At 40.9% G+C, this 26,852-nt stretch overlaps 1 protein-coding gene across 2 annotated transcripts in view; it reads right to left on the bottom strand.

The window, feature by feature from the left end:
- The window catches only part of GAB1 (GRB2 associated binding protein 1), an 81,869-nt gene that overhangs the window by 16,771 nt on the left and 38,246 nt on the right, over nucleotides 1–26,852 (bottom strand). For both annotated transcript variants that reach the window (XM_079989490.1, XM_079989491.1), the window contains exons 2-4: nucleotides 8,251–8,545; nucleotides 5,057–5,270; nucleotides 1,845–2,446 (exon numbers count right to left, since the gene is read on the bottom strand). In XM_079989490.1, the coding sequence (XP_079845616.1) occupies nucleotides 1,845–2,446; nucleotides 5,057–5,270; nucleotides 8,251–8,545 (1,111 nt within the window). The remainder of the gene's footprint in view (nucleotides 1–1,844; nucleotides 2,447–5,056; nucleotides 5,271–8,250; nucleotides 8,546–26,852) is intronic.

Below are 26,852 nucleotides of genomic sequence, written 5' to 3'. Positions count from 1 at the left end.
AATGTCAACATCCACTAACTTCTGCAAACTCAGTAAATATTGTTTTAAAAAATCTGTTCAGGTTAAGTACAAAGTAGATCAAGAGTTTTTGAGGTCTATTACGTCAACCAATTTTTTTTGAAACAGGTCCTTAAAAAACAACAACAGGGAGCTATAACAATAATCACAGTCTATATATCTTCAGTTTCTTATATAGTGTATCTTAGCAGTTAATGTAGCACATCTTTTATTTTTTATTTGTTTGTTGCATTTACATACCACCTTCCAAGGAGCTCAAGATGCTGTACATGGTTCTCCTCCTTCCCATTTTACCTTCACAACAACCCTGTGATGTAGGTTAGGCTGAGATACTGTGACTGGCCCAAGGTCACTCTGTGAGCTTCATTGGCTGAGTGGGGATTCAAACCTTAAGTCTCAGAGCTCATAGTACAAAACTCTAACCATTACACCACACAGACGCATCATACATCAGCATATTTGTAACATGAATTCAGAGTTGCACTGTCTTGATTCTTACACAAAGAGATTTCTGCTCACAGGTTCCTGCTTCTCAGCTCCCAAACAATCCCCTATATTTAAGATCTTCACTGATTTACAAGGAAGGTGAAGTAATTACCTATATGAAAAGTTTCCCCTAGCTGGAAATCATCTTTGTAAAAAAATAAAAATGAATTTCTGGTGATTCAGATTAAGTAAGAAAGGTAAAGGTAAAGGACACCTGGATGATTAAGTCCAGTAAAAGATGACTATGGGGTGTGGTGCTCATCTCATTTCAGGCCAAGGGAGTCAGCGCTTGTCCACAGACAGCTTTCCAGGTCACGTGACTAGCATGACTAAACCGCTTCTGGCGCAACGGAACACCATGACAGAAACCAGAGAGCACAGAAATGCCATTTACCTTCCCGCTGCAGCAGTACCTATTTATCTACTTGTACTGGTGTGCTTTCGAACTGCTAGGTTGGCATAACCTGGGACAAAGTTGTGGGAGCTCACTCCATTGTGCGGATTCAAACCGCCAACCTTCCGATTGGCAAGCCCAAGAGACTCAGTGGTTTAGACCACAGTGCTGCCCACTCTCTCTGCATTAAGTAAGCCAGTGTGGTGTTGTGGTTAGAAAGTTGGACTAGGAAGTGAGAAATTAGGGTTCAAATCCTCACTCAGCCATGAAGCTCAGGGAGTGAACTTGGGCTAGTCACTGCCTCTCAGCCTAACCTACCTCACAGGGTTGTTGTGGGGATTAAATGAGGAGGGAGAGAACAATGCACACCACCTTGAACTCCTTAGAAAAAAGGTGGGATCTGAATACAAACAAGCAAACACTTGGAAGCCAAAATGAGAGCTTGTGAGTCCACTTAACTATCTGCCAAAGGAAAACATAGCCTGAATCAACAGGCCTCAACCATTGCAAAGCAATCTCAGAGGTAATTTGCAATGGAGAAAAGAATCCTGCAAGTAGCTTTTCCCCTAGAATATCCCTGCTTCCAGCTGTTTTTATTGCTGCAGAGTTCAAAGCCCGTATTTTCAAGATAAACCCAGGTCTGGAACACTGCAAAGTGTATAAGCAGCTGGGGAAGCACCACGGAGAAAGCAACTAGGAATAGAAAAGTTAAATACACCTTTCCTGCCCCTCTCCTCAATGCAAATTTCCCTCTCTCAAGAGAATACTGAGAATCAGTAAGTGAGAACTGAGGTGTGATTTCTCACAGCTGAAGTGAAATGTATAGTTTCCCCCCAAGAACCAAGATTTCCAGGGCAGATCTTGCTCTTTTTTTAGAGAGGCTGAATTTTGGGAGCACCTCAAGGAACATTTGTGTTAAAGCATAGCCAGATGGAAGAACACTAACCTTTACGAAATATATTCAAATCCATGGTGGAAATTGTGTTGCTGCGCGATGGGGGCATTCCGCCAGTAGGGATGCAGTAGCTGCTATCAGTATCTGAGGAAGTGCGGGAGATATTGCACACCTCCACAGGTGAGCGGTCCGAAGGATGGTGAGGTTTTGGTGGCCGAGGTGGAGGGACATCTGGAATAGTCTCTAGCTTCGAACTCTGAGCCAATGTTCCTTCTGGGAAAGTTCGTGGAATCTGGTACGTACTTCCAGGTGTTGGGGGAATGTCATAACTAATGGAGAAAGCCTTCAGTTGTGCATCAAGAGAAGATGCTGCAGATGGAACACTGAAAACATGTTGCTCTCCATCTGCATCAGTCCCAGAAGGAGATGGCTTCGGTAAAACATCATGCGAATAACTCCTTGGCAAATTATAAAGGCTGCCATCCACAGATACGGAGGCAGCTCTCGGCGGGGGAGAGTCATAGACACTTTGCTGTTGAAAAAACCCATTCACTGCATGCTTGTTCAGCGACTGTACAGATGTTTTATGGGAAGGCACATTATCATTGCAGTCTGTTTCAGAAGAGGCAGTTTTTGCTGTGTCAGACTGTGACCTAAATGCAAGATTTTTTTAAAAAAGAAAGTAATTTCTTGGCATATCCCAAGTTTATTACAGGAACTTTTGCACATTTTGCAAAATAATCAGCTGAAAACAGTGAATCACAACTGTAAACTATAACTAATAGTTTGATTTTATGTGAATCACATTCATGCACCTATAACATATGGACTCTTTATACTAGAAGGGGAAGTTTCTTATTGTGTTAAAAAGGGTGAAATCACAAAGGCTGCATATGCATACATGTCAATCTCATTCTAATGTTTGGATCCAAAGAATAGCTACACAATAATCCTCTATATTTCTGCACTGGACACTGCTAAAGTCTCAGTTCCTATCTGTCTTGTAGATTTTAGGTGGGAAGGGTATTACAAGGGCAGTTGGGGTGGAGGGACAAAAATTCACACAGGTTGAAAATAAATCAGGTGACCATTTCCTAAATTAATATTTGCAAAGCTGGTTACAGTCAAAATGTGAGGATAATTTGGAACATGTTGGTTGAGTCTTAAACTCACCACCCTGGGCTCCTTTGGGATAAATGGCGGGATAAAAATTGAATAGATAAATAAATGTTAGGTACTATTTTTAGTCACAATATACACCCTAAATACCTGAACAAGATTATTTTTTTCAATTTTGAAGTATACTCATCAGTTATTTCAACTGTGAGATTTTCGATTTCAGTTTGAGAGCTTTAGTTTCATCCTTTTTATTTAAATACTGTTTGTTTTTTAAAGCAAGCAAGCTTCGTGCTATAATAAGGGGAAACCCTGTTAAGATGAGACAGGAACTGAGACGATTTGCAAATTGTAACCTGCTGCTACATGCAGTATTGATTGCATTTTGTGGCCATTCATAAAACCACTATACAACACACAGAGAGAAGATGTTTATGTTCTAAAATCAGCAAACCTATCTTGCTCACATAGCAGGGAATTAAAAGTGAAAAAGCCTGTATACTTAAAGGAGGCTGAGGCATGAAATGCTTGAATTTGTTAACACAGGGCTGCATTGGCACATCACAGGGATGCTAACTCTTGGCACTCCAAGAGTTGGTGGACTACAACTTACACCATCCTTTAATGAGGCCATGCTGGTTGGAGTTGATAAGAGCTAGGAGTCCAGTGACATCAGGAGGGTCATAGGTTAGCTAGCCATGCAGTGTACCATACTTAATGATTCCCCTCAAACATATGGCTGGGCTCCTGCTTCACTCCTCCCCTAGTATGATGAGCATCACCTTCTGCCTGGAGCTCAACCACGCCCCCTGGGTTAGTGTTATTTCCAAACTAGGAATTGTGATTTGCTTCATTCCAAACAAACCGTGATGTGGAGCCAAGGCTTTTTAATTGGCTTAGCAATCATAATTGGTTTGGCACAGAAAAACCACAGTCCCCATGTGGAAGTAGCATTAAGCCAGGGGTCGTGTTTGTCTGACATGCTAATGGGGAGGAGCAATATGCAAGCCACCTCAAAGCCCGCAGTGGAGCATTAACTACGGCTTACTATGACATGCTAACTGGCACGGTATGAATAGCATGGCTACCTGTCATTTGGGGCTGGGCTGGGAAGGCAACTGTTGGATTTTCGTCAGGGGAAAGAAAAAAGAGCAGAATACAAAGAATGTAGGGCAGCCACAGCATTCTTCAGTTATGCGTAGTAAAATAATAATAATAATAATAATAATAATAATAATAATAATAATAATACCCTGCTCATCTGACTGGGTTGCCCCAGCCACTCTGGGCAGTTTCCAACATAATATACAAAAACACCTCCAAGGATTCTTCTCTGAATCATTTTTAAAAGCACCCCCCCCCCCAAAAAAAAAAAGTCCACAAAAGCACAAACAGCTTCGCACACCGAAACACAATTCTTTTTGTATGCTTGGATCCTCCAGGTGGTTATTATTTGCATTGCTTATTAAAATTTCACAGCACAACGTGCAACACACGCACACTGAAATTGATTCAAGCAAGTTATAGCTTTGAGGTTAAAGTCTAAACACAAGATCCCAAACAATTCACATTACACTCACTGCAAGGGAATCTTTTTACTTTCAAAATCCTCCAGCAGTAAATACTCCTCCCCTTCTTCCGAGATTATGTATGAGCTGGTTTACAAGTGCATGATAAAAATTGAGAGGGGTCAGCAACACAAACTATTTTGAACAAAAAGCAGCCTAGTTCTTGGAAAAATCATGGATAAAATTCGTTGTTTTTTCCAAAAAGTGTACCGATGTTAAGAGAGGCAAGTAATCCGAAGGTTTGTAGCACCTTGACCATGGCGTGCCATAGGGAGTAAATTAAGAGCACAATAAACCCACTGAAATAAATGGGTTTACATACGCACTTATTCATTTGTCAGACAGGGGCCATGTTTTGTGACCGGTTTTTAAAGGACCAAATAATATAGTAAAATCAATACATTGTCACTGTCAATGGTTAGATGGCAACACTAAGTCTGTCCAAGCCTGATGAGCATCAAATGCAATTGCAAGTGGAGGAGACAGGCTTTTGCAAGACATGTTCAAACTGCAACAGCAGCAGCCAATGTCGGATTTGTCACCATAAGCACTTTTATGAGGGAGGAAGTTAACATTTACCTTGTGGGTTCAGGCTTCTTGCTCTGACAGTTAATTAGTAACAGGTAGTCTTGTGGATCTTCTTGACTTGAGGCAGACTCTGATGGTGGGATGTTAATTAGCTGGTATGGAGGAGGTAGGGATGGTTCTGCTTGCACAGATGGCAGGGAAGTGTTGACAGCCGAGGGCAATTCGGCAGGTGCCTGTAGAGAACTGCCAGGTAGCTTCACAGCATCTACAAAAAGCATGCAGCAGCATTCAATCCTTGCTTAATTGCATTTAAGTCTCTTTAAATCAGAGCCAAGCCCAACTGAAGCCTTTGAAAAATCAATTAATCATGAGATGCTCAGTCAATTAATGTGATTTGCATTTGAATAAATGCTACATTACTAACGGGGGGGGGGGGGGGCAAATGACATTACAAGCCTTTAATGTAGCCTGCTGTTAATATCCCCATACTGGGGTGGATGCAACAAGTGCCCTATGCTGGAAGGAGTGGTGGCCTGTTCCTTGAAACACCCCTTTTCCTGCCAGTGGGTTGATCCAAAGCTCCATTCAAAGCAAGAGCACGACGATGTAAGCACCCCACTTTCAATGGTCTCTCCCGTCAGAAATTCAGGCCACTTGGGGGAAATGTGTATGCCCTACTCATCATCTTGCCAGCTTCACTAGGCAGCTGCTTCTTTCTTCCACTCTTCTTCTTGCCAGTTGGGAGAAGGGTCTAATCCTGTTTTTAAAGCAGTGTAAATTGGTGGCCATCAGCACATCTTGTGGTAATGAATTCCATAGTTTAACTACTTGCCTTGCGCTGGGGGATACAGATTACCTGTCTTGAGGTGAGAACGGCTGGACCCAACCACTATCATGAGTCAAGAGTTGTGTCTGACTGCTTACTGTTTCAAATGTGTCCCTTGGTGAATCTGCATGCTAAATTCTAACATCAGAAAGCCACAGCAAATAACCCCCAAAGACCTTTCAGAATAGCAAAATATTCATTTCTCTCCCTGTACTTAGCTGCCACCAACAACAATATAACATATGCGTGCTTCTTAAACGCCCCCTATGTTGGTGTAGCATACTGTACAATACACATAAACTGGATCTTTCCCAATATCCAGCTTTACATATGAGCAGAAAATTACCACCAACCTTTTGAGAAATAATAAATACTTTAAAGGCAAGGTGAACATGTTTTAGATACCAGCTCCACCCCTCCACAATGATAAGACCTTAAGCAATGTCAGATTCAGACACAGAGATGGAGGCACACTTCACAGAACATGGGAAGAGGCCATGGAAAGTGATGAATCAGCTACAAACAAAATTGTCTTGCAGTGATTGTCTTGCACTGCAACTCGTTTTCAGGGATGAGTCACTTAGGACATCTGTACAGAAGCAAAACAATCCGACTGCACTTCAAATTGATACTAAGTAGAAATGTGCAGATACAATGGCAATGGACGTTAAGTGATTAGCTTACAAAGGAGCATGGGACAAAATTCAGAGCACATCATCCAAAGCAGGGAGTACATCTGAATCACATGCATCTATTTTGATTAAAAGCCCACTCGTTATTTTGTACAACATTGTGAACATTTGTACAGGCAACTTCCTACACCTCTTTTATCCTACATTCAATATCACTTTGTATCCTGTAAGTTAATAAAGAGGCAGAGTCTACACACGCAGTGAACTAGGGGTAGGAATGAGGTGGCAGAACGGACTCTACTTCCTCAAGACATGTGTGGATGATGCCAGTTTCAAATGCTCCTCCACACTGAAAATGTGTGTTCATAGGATCTTTCAAAACAATCACATTAATGCTGTTTGAATCCTTCAGCAAGAGATAGATTTGCACATCTAAAAATTGCATGTTCACTTCTCAGATTTTTAGATGTGCAAATCTATCTCTTGCTGAAGGATTCAAACAGCATTTCTTGCCTTTCCTGCAGAAACCTTACAAAAATCAGGAAACAATTTTGAAAAGCCTTCTTCACATTTCAGAATCATACTAGGAAGACTTGGGCTAAAATCTCACCTTAACCACAGTATAGTTGCAAGGTCTTGGGCAAGATGTTGACTTGGTGTGGATGCATGGGCTCCTGGAAATCAGCTGACAGGTGCTTTGCGCCTCCCTTTTTGCTGCCTGTGGACATTTGACCTAAGCCAAGGTTTGACTTAATATGTTGTACAAACCGGAACTCATGGTTAAGCTCTGTCCTCACTAACCACGAGCTACAGCCAAGGGTTGTTCCTGGTCACACCTTGTGGTTAGTCTGGAGAGAGCATAACCATAAGTCCCTCTCCCCTACAGCTCCCCACAGGTCTTTAAAATTAGCTCCAGAGGACACACCAGAGCAGATTTTAAGGGAACATAGGAGAAGAAGGGGAAACAGAAGTCCCAGTGCACCAGCAGAACCCTTCTATCTTAGCTTCCAAGCATTAATGGTGAAATGGGGGCAATGCGACATCTTGGAGACATTGATTAATACAAGTCAGCTAGACATTCCTCGTGTTAAAAGTGCCATTACATGGTTCAAGACATGCTGGGAAAGTCAGAATAGTCAGTGAATAAATTCTTTTTCGTGTCTATGAACTAATAGCAGGGGGTAGCTGTTGAGATCCTTGGGGAATTTTGCAATGGTAGGTAACAAATACTAAGTCAGGTTCCATTAATTATTATTATTTTATTGCTGTGTACTAAAAGATCTGCTTTTCTTTGGCCGCTGTTCCACTTAACCACAGTCTGGCAAGTCAACCCCACTGCTCAAGCTGCAATCAAGCTTCAGCTGTTCAGCTAGCTTATTACAACCACAAATATATATGTTTAAATCTACAGCCAGACAAATTATAAAAACTCGTAACTAGCCACTATGCAAATACTGTCCTAAAAATATTCAAGCCTATAAAACCAAATACAGAACCTTTCTCTTTTGCCTCCAAAAAGGCAATGCCTTCTAGAGAAACACACAAAAATGTGGCTCTATATAGTGTAAAGAATTCAAAACACAACTCTTCAGTTGTTGACTGTGTCTACATGATGACCCAATATTTGCAAACTTCCAAACACTGTGCAGTTTTTTAAAACAAGCAAACACAGCACAGCAGACATCTGCACTGCCTTGCAATTGTCTCATAGAGTGCTTTGGGGTTCCTAGGGGAAAAGAATACAGATTAAATGCTGAGGGAAGGGGGAACCAAGGGAGGAATCCTACCTTCTTCAGTAGCGTTGAACCCACAGATTTCACAAATACATTGAACCCACTTATTCATCTCCTCTTCACTGTCGGCAACCAAGTAGAAGACTCTGTCTATTGTGTTGATGTCAAAAATATAGCTGTTTTCAAATTCTTTTTTGTTAAATGTCAATCCAGCATCCACTTGTTGACACAAGTTCAAGTCAATGATACGAATTGGTTTCTTGGCATGGTCATTTTTGTAGTATTCCAACACATCTGGATCCCCTGTCAGTCGACCACTGCGGAGCACAAACCATCTCCTCTTCCACGCCTAGAGAAGGGAAGGCAGAAAAGATTCAGGCAATTCATATTTTATACCAGTGCATTACTCGGCCAGCGCTGGAAACAATAAACAGTTTTGTAAAATATTTGAAGCTGTAAAACTGTATCTTAGACCAAAGTTCTGGAAATCTGAAATATCATGAATTATTTTAGTTCACTAAACCTCCACTAAAAGGGACAGCAGTGGCCTAAGAAGGAAAAGGAGGCACATGGTTGGTCCAGAGTGAAATCTGTTACTAAGAAACTCAGTTCGACTGGAACTCTGCACATGCCCCGAGACATCGATCCAGTTCACATGTAATGCTAAGCGAATCCACAGCTAACCATCAATGAGCAATCATATGGGTAAGCCAAAAAGAAACCATGTCTTGAGCATACAAACCATGGGGGTCAGGTGTGCAGCCAACTCTAAGCCAAACGATGACTTAGCTCCTGATAGCACAGTTGGTGTAGATCCAGGCAGGGGCCACAATTTTCCCTCTGTGTTCACTTGTCACACCAAGCCATAGTTTGGTTGAGCGGTACGTGAGTACTGTGGACAATCAGTGCAGTGCCATTGCAAGACAATAAGAGGACACTGTGGCAGTTCAAGTTTAGTCCCATCATGGGGAACTCTAGTGGCTTCTACCAAATATCTCTACAGTAGCTGCTGCACAGAAGAATTTCCCTGCAAGAACTGGTATGCACAATCAATCATGAAAGCCTAATTGCTGCCCCTCCCCCCCCCAATATCTCAGCAACAAAGATTCAAATAACATTAATCACTTCTAGGACACCTTCCAGCAAGCACCTACGTCTGGTAATTGAATTAAGTTGAAATTTACAGTAAGTCTAACTTTGAATGGGAAATGCCTCCACCTCTCCCCACAAAAGTCATCTCAGTCACCAGGTTGGACAAAGACCCTTCGTGACATCCCTGTCACTATGCAGCAGGAAACTTGCATTGATAAGCTTGGTAATGACTCAGCAACTGCGTTAATTAGCTCCCAATGTTCCCCTCCATCTTGCTTTGTCCCTAATGTAACTGTCTTTTGTCTTAAGAGTGACTGCTTCCCTCAGGAAGTTTCACGTGCTCTCTGGACAACATTTGTACAGTATTTTAAAATCCTATTTGGCTGAGCATTCCAAGGACATCAGATTGCATGTTTGGGACCTCAAGAAAGCCTCCCCTTCTTTCTCTGGGACAAATAGTATTTGGCATTTTATTCCTCTCACTTCTCTCCACCTGCTTCATTTCTTAAATCTTGCCATCTTTCTGCCCTCCCATGGTCCAAGCCCAGGTCATTTGCATTTGATCGTTCATCCTCTTGGCATGCCTTGGCCTCCTCTGCACACTGCAACATCCCTGACAATGCTTCTCACTTCTTACACGACAGCAGCCATTAGACTCCCTGCCTCCATCTTTTGCTGTCTCTAAGATAGTAGCAACTTAAGTGTCAGCTACTGGTTCAGGCCATGTGTGTTTGGATAGCCTGCATATAGTTTTTCAACAACCAACCCATCTTGCAATTCTGTAATAGTGCATTTGGTGCTTCAAACCACAAATCAAATTACTCACTCACCACAATTTTGGCACACAAATAAGTAAATATTATTGTGTTTAACTCCAAACTGGGACTGAGTTGTATTTGCTAATTCCCCCAAGTGATTAAAAGTGTAAGTACAGTGCAATAACCTCTGTGACATATAGCAAACTTTGGAACAAAGATTTCAAATATCATACCTTAATGGTTGCACTTTTAAACACATGTGTTCATGTAACATAAACCAGGACATGTGTAGGCTTGGTAACAATAATCCCAATAGGTAACTGGCAGATCTAAGTAGCATGCTATCTAAACTTACAATTGCAATACAAAGTGCAAAATTCTGAATTCTGAATGAAAACAAGAATGAAAATTCTTCCTCTTCTATACTATAATTTACATGACCACATACTATCATTGGAGCTCTCATTGTGCTGCTGCTAGACTAGACTGAGACTCCTGTGTCGCCCCGGCAATTCTTCAGTTTGCTTGGACCAGAGATGGCAACTTGGCACAGCCTCTTTTAAACAGCTTTGAAGAAGAAGTTCCAGTACAACTCATATTTGCACAGTTTATAATCCAAACACTTGTTTAACTTCCAATTATGTGGCTTTTGGGGGTGGAGAGGAGGGGGGAGATGCCTACAGGCAGAAAAAATATCTGATCTGGGTAGAGAGTACATCCAGGGAGGGGTTGCTGTCTACTGAGACCAAGAAACCAAAACTGCCACTAACAACAGCAAAGGAGGAGGGTCACTCCATCAAACAGCCTTCTGTGAGGATTCCAATGCTGTCCCAGTGCAGAAGGAACAGTCCTGTCCCTCCTGACCCAGAAGTTGTTACCTGCCCCACTCCCAGATCTGATTGGGGAGGTCATTTTTACGTGGAGGGGCCTGAGTTTGCTTTCCCCCTCCACACCCTTCAAATACATGAACAAAACTGTTAATAAGACAGGAGTGATCTAATAAAGAATGTTGTAAGTCCCATGTGGTTGGTATACCCTTAGTAATGATCAAGTTCTTTGGGTTGTGTAAAAAATGCTAATGGGGAGGAAGGCGGGAGAAGATACAATACAGAATAAAATGCTGCACAAAACTGAGCTGCAATTTGTTTAATGATGTGGTTGCAACACACCGAATGAAGGTAATTTGGAAGTTTACTTCCTAATTCTGCACATTCATGACTTGAAATCGCCTCTGTATTTCAGTGCTAACAGAGACCCAATTCAACATGGAGGGTAAAATACAACTCTCACTGGAGCCAGTTTCATAAACTGATAATCCAAACAGACCTTCTTTTTAGCCTGGCAAGCCACAAAGTACCAAGTATCTGAAACAGTGACCATTAACACCTGCTTCTGTGCCCCCTCCCCTTATCTCCCCAGAAGATTTCTTTTTCCACATAGTGAAAATGGGAATGTTTATTTCAGTTGCATAATGAGTCACTCACACTGAAACTGGCACAGACTATCCTCAGAAACAAAAGCAATTCCATAAACTACACACTAATAAGGCAGACACAAAGCTTCTCTGGATTATAGCACAAAAGCACAATTTAGCAGCAGAATAAAGCTTGAAGCTAGACAAGAGAACTGACATCAGCACGCGTGCTAATCATAGTACAAAGGCCCTTCTATGTTTTGTCAAACTGAAAAGGGAGCCCACATAAATCACTCTTTGTTATCTGAAAATATCTGGCATTCTTGAAGCATGTTCTATTTTTAACATTTTAGTGTTGGCTGCCTGGTGGAAGCTCTACATTGCCTTACTGAGAAGTGCTTCAGAAGCCCATGCCACACAACAGAAGTTAAGGAGTACAGCTTTGGGAGGTACTTTCCAAACCCAAAACATTTGGGTTGTTCCCAAACAGAATTCTTACAAAGTTTATATGTTCATTCGCCCATTAAGAGATACTTCACAAAAATCCATTTACGTTTTGCAGCTGGGACACCTGATGTTGAAACTGAAAAAGCATGCTCAGAAAGGCTAAACAGATCTTTGCTTACAGAAGTGTTACTACAATAAGCAAATGTTAACTTTTCCTCCAAGACAGAGAAATGAAACAGTTTAATCCAAACCATAATTAGTGTTTGGTATTGTAGGGATGTTACACCGCCAGCCCTAAAACTGAGGATCAGAATATTGATCAGTGAAGACAAAGGAACAAAAGTTCTGAGGAGGAATGGGCTACAAACAAAACAATTTACAGCACAGTAGCATGCACGACTACTCGAAAGTAAGGCCTCCCTGTACTCAATGAGGCTAACCCCCAAGTATATGTGTATCGGAATGAGCCTCAATCTCTCGTTTCCTTGCCTTTTAAACAAGCAAATGGTGAGGTTTTCCCTATTTTCCCTTTAATTAAAATAGTTGCTTTGTATCATTTTAAATGTGAAAATTCAATGCAATTTGCTTTAAATATTCTCACATTTGTTTTATGGAGTGCTACTTGACAATAGTATCAAATGTCACAATAAACAGAAGCCTGATTCAGGAATTCAATCATGAGCTTTAACTCCCTACACAGCGCAAGGCTGGGGCTGCGACCACTGGCCCCACGTAACCACCTGGCCTCCCTGTGGTATGCATGCAGGATCCTCCCCACTGAAACAACCAGGGTTCCACATCATGCGCAAGAGCAGGAGGCAATGAGCATACAACAAGCTCCCCCTATAGACATCCCCTTGCCAATGTGGGGGTAGAGACAGCCCCATCTTCGACTCCACATACAACTATTATTCAGGCATTCAATAGAAAGTTGTTGCCAGGTTGGTCTTAGAGAATGGTGAAAATATTATTTGAGATGAATGGAGTTCCATGTCTCTTAATGCCTTTTGCAAAATCTTTCACAAATATGAATGAACTGTGGAAAATATCCAGTGCACCTTTACTAAGATATTGACCAAGATATAAAAACACTCTGCACTCACACCTCATAAGGCTTGTTTTCCAGGAAGCCTCATCTTTTCTAGCAGGGGAAAATAAGGAAAAAACAGTTTCAGTGGAAGTTTCCACTCCACCAGCTATCATCCTTATAATCTGTTCAGAATACACACACACATACACACACACACACACACACACACACACACACGGCCAAAATTTCCTGTTTTCAATCTATTGTCACCATTTGCTAGTTTTGTGTTGGTCAGTTCTAACTTTAGCTTGCTTATACAAACAAAGAAAACACTGAAAACAGAAAAGCAGCATTGAAGCACTTTGTGCTTAGCAATCTGAAATGGAATTTGTTCAATTACACTGGAAAAAATAATAGGAAAAAACCAGTCAGAAAAGCAAGAAGAACAAAGAGAGAGAGAGAGAAAGTTTGCTATGCTTTGCAGTTGTTACACGCTTAGTAATTAGTAGTTTTTTATGCAACCCAAAGAACTTTATCACTATTAAGGGTTTACCAACCACATGGTACTTAGCGCTGTTATAGCATTCTTTATTAGAAACACTCCTAGAATGCTGCTGTCTAATTACAGTTTTGTTCATGTAATAAAAGACTATTCTAAAGGCCACCTCAACCTGTTGTAGCCATGTGGCCAGGGTTATCCAAGGATTGTGTGAGAAGCACAACATGCTAAAGTAAGTACAGTCGTACCTCGACTCTCAAAATTAACCCATTCCAGAAGTCCGTTCCAAAACCAAATTGTTCCAAAACCAACGCGCTTTCCCATAGAAAGTAAGGAAAAATGGATTAATCTGTTCCAGACTTTTAAAAACAACTCCTAAAACAGCAATTTAACATGAATGCTACTATCTAACGAGACCTTTGATCCATAAAATTAAAGCAATAAACAATGTACTAAAGGTAAAGGTAAAGGTACCCCTGCCCGTACGGGCCAGTCTTGACAGACTCTGGGGTTGTGCGCCCATCTCACTTAAGAGGCCAGGGGCCAGCGCTGTCCGGAGACACTTCCGGGTCACGTGGCCAGCGTGACATCGCTGCTCTGGCCAGAGCCAGAGCCGCACACGGAAACGCCGTTTACCTTCCCGCTGGTAAGCGGTCCCTATTTATCTACTTGCACCCGGAGGTGCTTTCGAACTGCTAGGTTGGCAGGCGCTGGGACCGAGCAGCGGGAGTGCACCCCGCCGCAGGGATTCGAACCGCCGACCTTTCGATCGGCAAGCCCTAGGCGCTGAGGCTTTAACCCACAGCGCCACCTGCGTCCCTTAAACAATGTACTGCAGTCACACAATCAACCAATCAGCAGCTGAACGGGGTTGCACACAGTCACAAAAGCAAAACAAAAAAGCCACAAAAACAAAAATGCAAAATAAATAGCAAAAACAGACAGACCTCAGCGTAACACTCAAAACGGAACATGTTCGGCTTCCCAAAAAAGTTCGCAAACTGGAACACTTACTTCTGGGTTTGCAGTGTTTGGGTTCCAAGGCGTCTGAGAACCAAGGTACTCCTTTGCACAGCTAAAAACTTAGGAATCCTCTTCCACAATATGTGGTGGTGGCCATCAACTTCGTTTTAAAGAGGCATTAGACAAATTTATGGAGGATAAAGCTTTCAACAGTTACTGGTCATCATAGCTATGTACTACCATCAGAATGAATGTGTCTCTGAATACAAGTGCTTGGGACTGAGCACCATCTCCCTCTTGTCCTGCTCTTGGGATTCCCACGGCAATTGTGGAAGCAGGATGCTGGACTAGACAGGCCTTTTGGTGTGATGCAGTATGAAGGCCCCTCTTACGTTCATGTATGTGCTAAAACTCTACAGTTTTATTATTCCATGATTCTAAGGTACAAGTTAGAGTGTTCACAAGCTCAGTTTCCCATCGTTGTTAGTATCCACATGGTATGATAAATTATAATGCAATAACTTTAAACTAATCTTCCTATGTACCTACAGTTACTCATTAACCCTATGTTCAAGTTATTAGCTTGAACAGTAGCAAAGGTAAGGTTTATCTTCTGTGACACCAGTCAGGATGACTGAGAAAATTTCATCCTGACCCCATCAGTGGTGCCCAACAAGCTGGAGAGCTGGTGTAGTTTAGTGGCTAAGAAATTGAGCTGTGAATCTTGAAGTCTGTGGTTCAAATCCCACCTCTTCCAAAAACTCATTAGATTGTATTTGGCAGGTCACTCTTTCTCAGCCTCAATTCCCACACCCCATGCACAATATGGGAGATAATACTAACCTTATAGAGTCATTCTAAAAATTACAACTAGCTAACGCATGTTAAGGACTTGAAAGCACTATATACATCTTAGATATTAATATTAATAAGCTTTGCCATCTTCAGTGGTTCCCAGTCCACTCCCAGACCTAAATCAAAAGTTTTTAACACCCAACACTAAAGGGAATGGTAAATAAGAAGAAATACAGGTATGCCAAGCTGCCCTGGGATTCTCAGTGTATTATGGGTTACTCATAGAATCAGACCATTTTTAATAATGGGAATGATTTCAGAACATTCCTTCGACTTAAAATCACAATATGAATATCACTCCCATAATATCCCATCTCATTATTGCAAAAACAAGGGTAGGCAAACCTGTGCTTTTGGCCTGGTTCAGATGTAACAGGAAATCATGGTTTCCTAATATGCCCAAATTGGTCTTACCTGTGACTTTTTTTTTTTAGTTGCATGCTATGTTTCCCTGTGCTCAACAATAGAATACATCTTCAAGTTTATTTTCTGTTGTTCAAGAAACGTTTTCTATATCTTCTACAACTGTTCTCATAACTAGATGAACACATTGGAAAGATGTATTGTTTGATATCATGTTCCATTCCACATTAACCTCCAAGTGGTTCATTCTGGTGGCATTGCTGTAACAGCAGTTCAGAAGCCACCATATATTCTGTTGTTTTTGTCCAGTGGTTTCCTTTTTTATATTACGACAACTTGGGGGGGGGGCTCTTTCAAGTGTCTCCCCTCATTACTCAACTCTTTATTAATGCCCCTGAATAGAATTGCTCCATATATATCCATTTTGCCAACAGTGCCAAGTCTTTTTACGACTCACAGCTATTTACATTACATTCTCCTAAGTTTCAACCCCTTTCTCTGAATAAAATGTGCAAGCTTTGGTGTAATCTGCTCTCATCAGGACTTATTAAAAAAAATAACATAAGGAAAAACCAAAATACCCCTCCACCTTAAATGCACAAACTTAGATATGAAGAACAAATGCACTAAAACCAGTCTGTGGTCAGGTTTTGTTTTGAAAACCAGCAGCTATCACATAAACTTCCAACCTCTCAAAGGGATAAAAACTACATTTTAAAAAGTTTAATCCAAGTTTACACCTTTCTGCTTTTCAAAGCTTTTTTTTATTATTATTCACATGCATTAGCAAAATTTGTTATTTATACAGACCAATGCTGTATACTCAGAAGCAACACTGTTTTCAATGACACTTAATCCCAGGGTAACTGTATAGGATTGCAGCCTTAATCACTTCATTGTAGCCACTTTTACTTTCCTGTCAATTTTTTAAATTGTAAACCTCCTGCTAGGATTTGTGTTCATTTTTACTTTCTGTACAGCTTCTAGCAACTTTAAGAACTTTATAAATAATAAACAGCAGCAACAACAACAACAACCGAACAATACAGCAGAGATGGATTGCTAAGAAAGACAGCCCCTCCTATGTTATCTTCTGCCACTGGTCTTTTCTTCCTTTCACATTCCGTTTCAGTACGATGAATGAACATTTACTTTAAAAAGTAGAGTAATTTGTTATGAAGCCACACTCTTACATATGAATTCATGACTGTGCAGTTAGAGACCTTGAGAGTAGGCAATTCAAAACAACCTCAAGTCACACAACAAAAAACAACTTACTTGTGGATCAATGAGTATTACAATCTACCGGTTTCATTTTAACAAAGTTACAAGAATCCTCTACTCTGATTTCCACATGTAACATGCCTTAGGTGAGCAGCTGTTTCTCAATAAATGTCATCTAGATTAGCTCTTATGAACACTGTTATCCAACAACAAACATTAAAAGGTGGACATTACTGTACTTTTTGAAAGTGTTCTTTCAGGTTCCAAGGCAGTTGTATTACACACTATCAACAAAGGACTGTTCTTGAAGTCTGAACCAAATATATATCATTAAACCAAACAGAATTGCTTAGGAGGAAAAGTTAACCGTAATTTTCTAAAAGACATTTTTTTCCTATTAAATAAAGTAACTTTAGAGTTGCTTTTATTTGCCATTGAAGCAAGTTTAAAAACAGGACTGTGCATATGTACAAAAGGACCTTGAGACTGGATAATAAAAGTACCTCATTTTGTTTTCAGCACAGCCACAAAATCCCGACCATTTCAGTAGTTGTGTCTACCCCAAAATAAGCACAGTGTTAAGTCTTCCTGTCAGCTTTCCATCTCGTTATACACCACCCTATTCTAATAACCTTTGACCAACAGGAAGCAGACACAATAGAATGAAAATAACAGCAATTGTATGCATTCAGAATGATTTAATGTAAAGGAAAGAGGTACTTATTTCACTGGTGAACAAACTGCCTAAAGCTGATTTTATCCTTGCATACCAAATACTATTTTTGTGCTGTGAAGGGGGGGGGGGAAGGACAGTGAACACGGGCAGTTGTCATGCACAGTAAACCTATAAAGCTTAATGCAAAAACTCTTATTCTGTTGATTTGTATCTTTCTATGGATTCTCTATTATAATTATTGCTTAAAAAAAAACCTACATCTCTACATACAGCATACGTTTTATATTTCATATGCAGTCCTGCAGGAAAGTTTTAATTGCTTGCAAATGTTGGCAATTATTTCCTGAAAAGAGGATGGTCTGAATGGATGTGGTTCAGTTCAGCTACTGGAGCTAAGTGGGGAAGAGAGTCCACAGAGAACCATATGTAAGCCACTCTGTACTCCCCGGAGGGGGGACGGGGACCAGGGTACAATTGTAGTAAGTACATTTCTTGTTTTCCACTTTTCATTTATTTAATCTCACAAGAGAAGGCTGGCAGAAACATGCACTGCCTTTCTTTTATGTAGCTCCCTCTTTGCTCAGTTTTAAGGTTTCCCAGTGTCAAATTCATTTATTTGACACCCGGCAAAAGAGCGGCTAAGAGCCTCTTTAGTTCTGTGAGCCAAAGTGTGCTTGGAGAAGTTCAGAACACACTTTTCACTTCCATCCTGAGACTGGAGCCTATGCTGCCATAACGCCAAGGAATAGCTGAAAAAGGATATCCTGCTCTCCCCCACATGCCTTTAAGGAGACCAACAAAACCAGAGGATACTTAGCACACGACAAGAGATACTAGGTGCTACTTTAACTGGCAAATAATGTTAACATGAAATAAGGTTCTAGTGTTGGATTAGCACTCACAAAACTGAGTTAAAAATTAATAGTGTACACTGAAAGTTAGGAAGGAAGGCCAGGAACTAATCATGTTGGGTAGAAAAGGAAAAAAAGACCACTTACTCACAGCCATTTGCATGTAGAGGGCTTCACAGAAAGAAGGGGCAGTGACTTTGCCACCCCATCGGCCTGACCCCTGGTATTATGTAGTTCCCTGGCCCCACACTCCCAACATCTATGCATGAAAGACTGAAGGAAGTTCTATGTGTGTAATCTTCCCCTAAGAAGGCGTCCGTGCACAAAGTAGGTTATGGGGCGTGGGGGGTGGGGGGGTGGGCAGGGAACCATACACTGCCATGGACAAAGGCACAGACTCCCCTTACCTATGAGACCGTCATCAAATGATTAATGCCCAAAGGGGGCTGCAGTTGTGCTAACTTCTGCTGGACTCCACAATCTACCAAGAAATTCTATGCCTTATAAACTAAATTTACCATTCTGGGAAGCTTGCAGGTGCCTTGTTATGGATGAAAACGGTTACACAAAAGGCATCTTTGATTAAAATGTGGACCTCCTGACCCAGACTCCAACTCCAGTCCTTGGCTTCTGTTCCAACTGCCTTTCAACATACAGAGCTTTCTGCCATTTGGCAACAGTAAATCTAAGAGAAGGGAAGTGTACTGCACTTTCCTGTGATATAAAGGACACCTCTGTGCATTAATGCTACTAAAAATAGTAGTGCACATGAGTCCCTCACCAAATATACAAGTATTCCTGAACACTTCTTATTCATCTCCTTTCTCCTGTTCAGCATTAGAGGCCCACGTTTAATTTATGAGCCGCAGAAGAACTATGCCTTCATGTTTCCTTTGTTGTTGTCAGTGCTCTGTCACATCATGTTTGGCTGCTTTAGCTTACCCCCATTTGCCTTTACATTTACCTCAGAAGCAACTCCCAATGGCATTTTTTTAAAATCTAGCTTTTATTGCTTGGGGGCTTCTTGAGGCTAAATGTTTTGGCTCATTGCCAGTTATACACATGGCTTGTCGACTGGGCTTCTTAGGACAAATGTACACATGTGAAAATATAATAATATAGCAACAAAGTTTAGGTTTACATTCTTCACAGTCCTGAACACTGGTAGTTGCCTGAACTCATCTTCAAGATTATTTCGCCCGTGTAGAGCTCACAGAACTAGCTGCATAGTTCCCTGGTTCCTGATCGTGATCTGTTTTGCTGTCCAGATGTGCATGGAATCCAGTTAGTCAAGAAAACATATTGTGGCACAAGGAAAGACACCTGCAGAACCTTTAAGTGATCTGAAGAAGCGTGTTACATAAAACACAGCACAAGGAGATGCAACCCTCAAGCCATTTTCACAAGTAACTTTTGAATTTATTTTTTTGTACTTCCTGATTCTGTAAGGCCAGCAAACAAAAAGGACTCCTGTTCCCTTTTAATCTCGCACTAACATCCACACGTGCATATCACAAGCAGCCTAAAAGGCCCTTAAAGATATACAAAATGGAATTTGTACCAACATACCTAACATAAGCCTTTTTACTGCACACACTGAAACAGTTGCCAGGTGAGATTAGGGATATCTTGTCCTTCCACCCCCTGAAAAAGTCCCCATGGTAGGTTATAGAGATGAGTTATTTAAAAAACAAACCATTTGAAAAAAAGATATGTCAAACATATTATACAAATGTATTTCCCAACACTTAAAAGCCTTAGTATATTACCAGTCAAGTATGGATAACTGGAAAATATACTTTAATACCAGGTTCAAATGAGGCAGCAGGGTAGAGTGCCCTCATTCAGCTTCCATACAGCCATGCTCTTTCCAGGATAGTCCAATCCAGTCTCCCCACACACACCTCATTCTCAAATTCCCCCACAACACTAAGTTAGCATTCTGTGATCACTGGGCCTATTTTTAGGTTCCCACCTACCAGTTTTTGCTTTTGTAAACCTTCTGCAAACCTTGGCACTCCCCAAGGCCAGCGTTGGGGGTCAGCACTGTTGGGCACCTGCTAAACTTCACAACACTGCAGGTACTCCTGACTCCCAGAACCTCCAGGCTCTATTCACCTTTCTTCTCCAGAATAAAATATGGTGGTACAGCAGCATACAATTCTTGCCTTGCACTTTCTTTCTGGGTGGTTGTGTGGACTGGGAACAGAAGGAAAGGTCAAACAAAAGGGTTGCAGTTACCAGTGGCAAAGTAGGAGATGGAGCTGCTTAGGGTGGGGACCCACTGAGAGCATCTTGCCCAAGCTTCCCCTTCCCAGCAGGCTAGTATCTAATTCTTGTGCATGGATGCCGCCATTTTGGTTACAAAAGGATCCACACTGGGAGAACAAATTCTCTGTTAGTATACAGAATTGCTACATGAACAAATACATAAATATACAAGCATTCACAACATTGAACACTTTTGCCAAAGCGAGCATTACACAGCACAAATTTCAGCCCCAAACCAAACAAAGACATATTTTGCCTCAACACTTTTGACTCATTCTGATCATTTATTCTTTAGAACCGCTGCTCACAACATTTGGCAGATGGTCTCAATCCTGACGCTTGTGAATTTTGGCAAGAAAACCCAGCACTTTCTTCACACTTCTTTAGTTGCATGCTTCTCTGAAAGGAGAAACAGATGCCACCAGACTCAGTAAGCTTGCCTTTCCCAGCTAAGGCGCTGCATCTTCTCACAGCAGAACAAAGTTTCAGATCTGGCCAGCCCGAGAGGATCAGAGATATTCCAGATAACAACACACACACATTTTTAAATTTAAATGCTGGATTCCAAGCTGCATTCCTGTGCTCCCTTTAGCCACAGAAAACCGCTTAGAGGTTAAAATAGATTCTTTGCAGTCCACCCTGGTGAGGCAAGTCTTCACTTGCTGCCAACTGTGCTACCTTCTCATTCGCACAGCTCACTTATATGAATTTGCCATTACTATTCCGAAGCAACCGATGCCAATCGCTTAAAAGTCATGTCCGCCACTCCTGCCTTTTGCTTCAAATTGCAAACAACCCATCAACAAGGTCTGCTCCTTCAATACAAGTACTATGGAACTATGGAGTGGCAGTGGTTGAATTTTGCAACAGCTTCAGTGTCAATAATTTAATTATGCTGCGGGGTCGGGTACAGGCCATCTTCTTCATTTTAGCATATATTTGGCTTGTTTTGCTTATACCACCTTGCCTTAAGGCTGTTTCTGCCCTGTTTGGGAAGCCAACTCAACAATTAATTGCAGTGACTATAGGCACCTTCAGAATTCCTTTTTATTGTGCGTTCATTATTGGTGTTCAAGTTGGCATCAGGCGGTAATACCCCAGCCAGCATTCAATAGTGTTTGCCCACCCAAATGTTTTGGGGCAGACATAATACTTCGTTTCCAATTAGTTCATGTCCCATAACTTCCTGCTGAAATCCTGTAACGTTTATACCACACATGTTCTGGTTTATGACTATCCCCCTCCATAATGCAACGACACTGGCGAAGCATTGCAGAATAACTAATAAAACAGGATGAGGTGGATGGTCAAGTATAAATCCACCTCTAAAGCAGTATCGTATCATGAATGACATGTTGCAGAGTACAACTGCAAAGAAAACCCAGTTTGGAGAGGACCATTTTGATTAGGTATTGCTGAAGCAATTGGCCCATGCCTATGAATAATTAGTTGAGGTCTGTTTGTCTAGCCAATCTATGAAATCATCTCTTTTTAAAATATGAACTATTATGTAGTACTGTCTCCACTCAAAACAAGATAATTGCAATGAACTAATTGCAAACACACACAACATGGATAAAAGCAATGGGAAGTAAGGTGGGAGGAGAGAGAGAGAGAGAGAGAAGGCAGCATGAGAACTAACCCCCCACCCCCACCCCCACCCCCCAAAAACCCTTTACTCTCTTAGATCACCTTCCTGAAAGTGGGGTCTGAGAGTTCATGTAGCATTCCTGTCTATATACGTTGTATCTTGGGGGCAAGTAATAACAGAGAAGTACATTTCTCAAAAGCATTACCATTTGAAGTGCTCTAACTGCAGGTGCTTATTTGCACCTACATGAATTCTGGATCTTTTACACTGGAGCCCAGATCCTTTCAAGTTTGCAAAAAGAGCAACCAGGGGAAAGGAAAAAACATCACACACAAAACCGCAAGTGTAAATCTAACCTCAATACTTAACATTTAATAAACCCCATATCTGGCATGGTGAGTCTGTGCCCCTCCAGATTCTATTGGGTCACTGGGTCCCCAACCCTGCCTTCAATGAACATAGCATTTATTACTCTCAGAAGTTTGGGCTTTTAGGAATCATTAAGCTTGTACTGTATGTAGATCAAAACTTCACTCCTCAAACAAGCACCTCCACGAAACCGTCTCTACTTGTCACTAAACCTATGCTGTTGTCTTGTAAGAAAACTTCTAACAAGCTCATTCCAAGTAAATGAAGCCATCACAATTTTAGTATCTCTTCCCTGCTATAGAGCTCATGAAATGATCTTGAAATGCTCAAATCAAGGTTTCGATCATCTAATGAGATGAGGTAATTTGTGTGTGTGGTTTCACAGTGCACTCTGAAAGGCAACCCATTACACCAGTCCCCTGGCACAGGGCTAATCAGCTTACCATCTAAACACAGCATTGAAACACTGCCCTGCAACATCTAGAAGCAAAGAGAAAGGGGTGGGGAGGGGGGGCATAATTGATTACATGCCATTTCTAAGCCAGGTCTTCAAGGCAGTTTATGGATTTCACTAATTTTAGCAGAAAAACACACTTGCATGTTCTACTAAAGTTACATAATCAGCATTCCACTATTTACAGCTTATTCACCATTGTAATCATTATAACACTGCCGACTGACGAGTCCACCATATTTCATAGCAGATAATACGCATTATTTATTGCACAAGTTAAATTACTGAAACAATCTCCAAATAAGATTCTTTATTTCACAGGACACTCTTGTACAGAATTATTCCACTAAACGTAAGGTCTAATTTGACAGCATTGTTTCATGTCCCCGTGTCCTAACTTGCTTTGCATTCTAATGCATATTTCTTCCTAAGTGCCTTAAAGCTACGTAAATCGTCATAGGAAGTAAAGTTAATGACATTGTTCCAGAAGACTAGTGGCAGCCCAGTAACATCCAGTGGGCCACAGGTCCCTCAACCTGTGGCCTGCCAGATGTTGCTGGAATAAAACTCCTATCTGGTCTAACCACTGGACAGAGAGCATGTGAAGGGCCCCAGGCTCTCTATGTCTGCTGTAAATCTACGTTTTCCTCCCAAAGCAGATCCCAAATCTGATTTTTGCCAGACAAAATTTCAAGTACCTGTACCCTGCAAACACATGTTTCATTTTCCTGACATTCTGAGGCGTCTCTCTGGAGAAAAACTTTAACAAATATTTTTAGACTTCCTGCTGAAACATCCTCTGCACATTGCTCAATAAGGCCCACAAACAAACTGATTTAGTTTTGCAGTCATATATCCCAGTTGCTTTGTTCATCATTATAGGTTTCTATAGTAAATTTAACCAAGGGTACAATGGTCACTTCTCTGAGGGAAAAAACAACCCTGTTAATCAAGGGGGAAGGGAATCAAAAAAGCAAATTAATTTAAGATGGACTCCCCCTCTGCTCCAGCAACTTGTATCATTTGAAATTAATATAAAATTGCACTTGCCAGAGCATTACATAATGTTGTAGTGCCTATTTCTGGCAATTGTTTCTTGTCACAGTCCCTGAGCAAAGATGGCCCAGACACAGATAGCAAACTGCGTAATTCCAAGACTAGCAAAAATACAAAGGGCGACGTTGTCATCCAGAATAGCTGATGTAGGGCAAAGAGGTCAGGGATCCTTATGGTCTATTTCTGCATCCATCTTAGCACACAGCAACCAGATTCTGCAATTTCACACCATGGCAGTTTCCACAGAACCCTTGTAGCATCTGCCAGAACCCACAGATATCAAATGCCAGAACGTGAATTCTCCAGTCATTCTCACTTTATCAACATGTCACTAGAGAATAAATTGATCTGAATTCCATAGAATGGCCAAGTCACATTGCTTATTCATCAATAAGTTATGTTAAACTTTATTTTTCATGTTACAGTTACCTAGATATCAATTAGAGAGCCAGTCAACTTTAGCTTTTCTTGCAGCAAAATCTGCAGGTGGGAGGCAAGAAGGTTCAGCGAGGCCTGACAACAGGGCTCAGTTTGATACAAGATGACACATCATTTGCGAAAGCTACCAGCATCACCTCTTTTTAAATACTCAATTTCTTAAAACGGAGCAAATGGCTTCTCCTCTACTTTCCAACGCCATCACCAATCTGTAGAACAATTGCCAACAAAACTGCACAGAGGTTTGTCACTGGAGCACAGAAAGGAAGACAAACTACTTTCTTTAAAAATACTGAATGATCTGAACTCTTAACACGAATTAGCAGCCACAGATGAAAAATCATTACTCATCTAGAACAAGGCGCAGTAGACGTAGGAAGTTGCAAACTTCCAACATAAACAAGTGCACAGTTCCAATGATTTTAAAAAGGCCCTTTTTCAAAGTTAGCTACACTTTGAGTCTCTGCTTTAATCACTGTTAAATCATTAGCTTTAATCATAATTATCCAAGGCAAATGCTTACCAGTTTTTTATCTGGAGCTTTAACAGCTGTCATAATAAACAAAGAATTGTGTAAATGGTGTTCCCTGTGTTTAGATGAGGCAATCTACTGCAATGTGACTTTAATGCTTTAGCACAAGAATTTCAGACACATCCATCTCCCATGGTAGGCATCGTCCAAAAATGCAAAGATATAAACAGAAAGCCCTCAGTATCTATTTGCTTACTTTACTTTAAAAAATAAAAGCCTTATGCTGTGCAAACTGATGGCATTATTTCATTTTTTTAATCTATCCCCATAGAATCACAGAATTGTAGAGTTGGAAAGGGTCCCTAGGGTCATCTAGTCCAACCCCCTTTAGTCCAGGAACCTCAACTAAATCATATATGGCAGATCCAACCTCTGCTTAAAAACTTCCAAGGTAGGAGAGTCCACTACCTCTCATGGGATTCTGTTCCACAGTCGAACAGCTCTTATCAAGAAGCTCAGCACAGCACATGCTACTTCTGTTGTCATGATTACCTTGAATCAGAAGAATCTTTATTTGCATCAGCCACTAGCTGTGGCAATAAAACAAAATAAAATGTACTGAAGATAGAGGTAAAAACGATAGAATATACGTTTTGGGGGTTTACGTCAATAATGATTACCTTGAGACAAAATGGCTAGTCCAGGGTCCAACAAGAACCACACTTTATGCTCAGTAAGTGGTTTCCCCATTCTAAGCCCACCATCATCAATAACAACTCAACACCAAGATACATTAAAGCAATCACTGGATGACTTTTAAAATTTTTGTCCAGTGCAACTGTAACCTCTATATGATCCTTCGTGTTCCCTGTTAGGACAACACAATCCACTTTACACTAGATGTAAAGACTAGTGAGACTGAAGCAAACAAACACACACAGAGCCAGTATTAACTATTACTTACGGTTAAGAAATAAAATGTGTAAACACTAAAACAGTTAACAAAGACAGGATAACAGGATTAATATATGTAGGAATAATTTTCAATGACATGAAAAGAAATATTAAAAGTATTCCAAAATGACAAAATTTCTCAAAGTAGTATCTGACTAAGTCATAACTCCAAGTAGATCCACTGATATCTTTATGTAATGAACAATCCATGGTTTAAACATATATTTTTTTTAAAAAAAATTGCTCAGAAAATATCCATTTATCTATTTCAGTGGTGGCATACATGTTCAAAAGCTGGAAGTAAAGTTGCAACGTCCTATTTCTTTAAGGCTGTGATTCAAACACTCATGTGGGAGTAAACACCATTGGCTACAATGGGACAACTGTGAACAAACCCAGCATAAGACTGCACTACAAGTTTGTGTTTCGCCACAAGCCACATAACATCCAGGGATTCATGAATTTGATGCTTCTTGTCTTAGTAGAATCAGACACATCCATGTATAATAATCAGTATTTACGAACCTACTACATAAAAACTCAAAGCCGTGTATAAATAGGAAAGCCATAATGCAGTTATAATGCAATACTGTATTTACATCTATATTTATTTCATACCAATGGATCTAGGGGCTGCAAAATGGAGTACATGGATTATTATACTATATATTACACAATGATCGTCTACCAATCTTAACTTACAAGGCTGTTGAACAAGACTTGTCTTCGAGCAACGGATGTTACTTAACAGAGGCAGACCTTTAGCTATCAAAGCAGCATCAGTTTGCCTAACAAGGAAGAAAGGAAAATGATTCCAGAGAGAGAGAGAGAGAGATGCAAAGGGGTGGAGAAAAGAGTGGAAAAATAGATGATATCAAG

The sequence above is a fragment of the Podarcis cretensis genome (genome assembly GCF_951804945.1).
Source record: "Podarcis cretensis genome assembly, chromosome: 9".
Lineage (NCBI taxonomy): Eukaryota > Metazoa > Chordata > Lepidosauria > Squamata > Lacertidae > Podarcis > Podarcis cretensis.
Note: the sequence above shows the minus strand (reverse complement) of the source record. Positions and strands in the feature narration are given on the sequence as shown.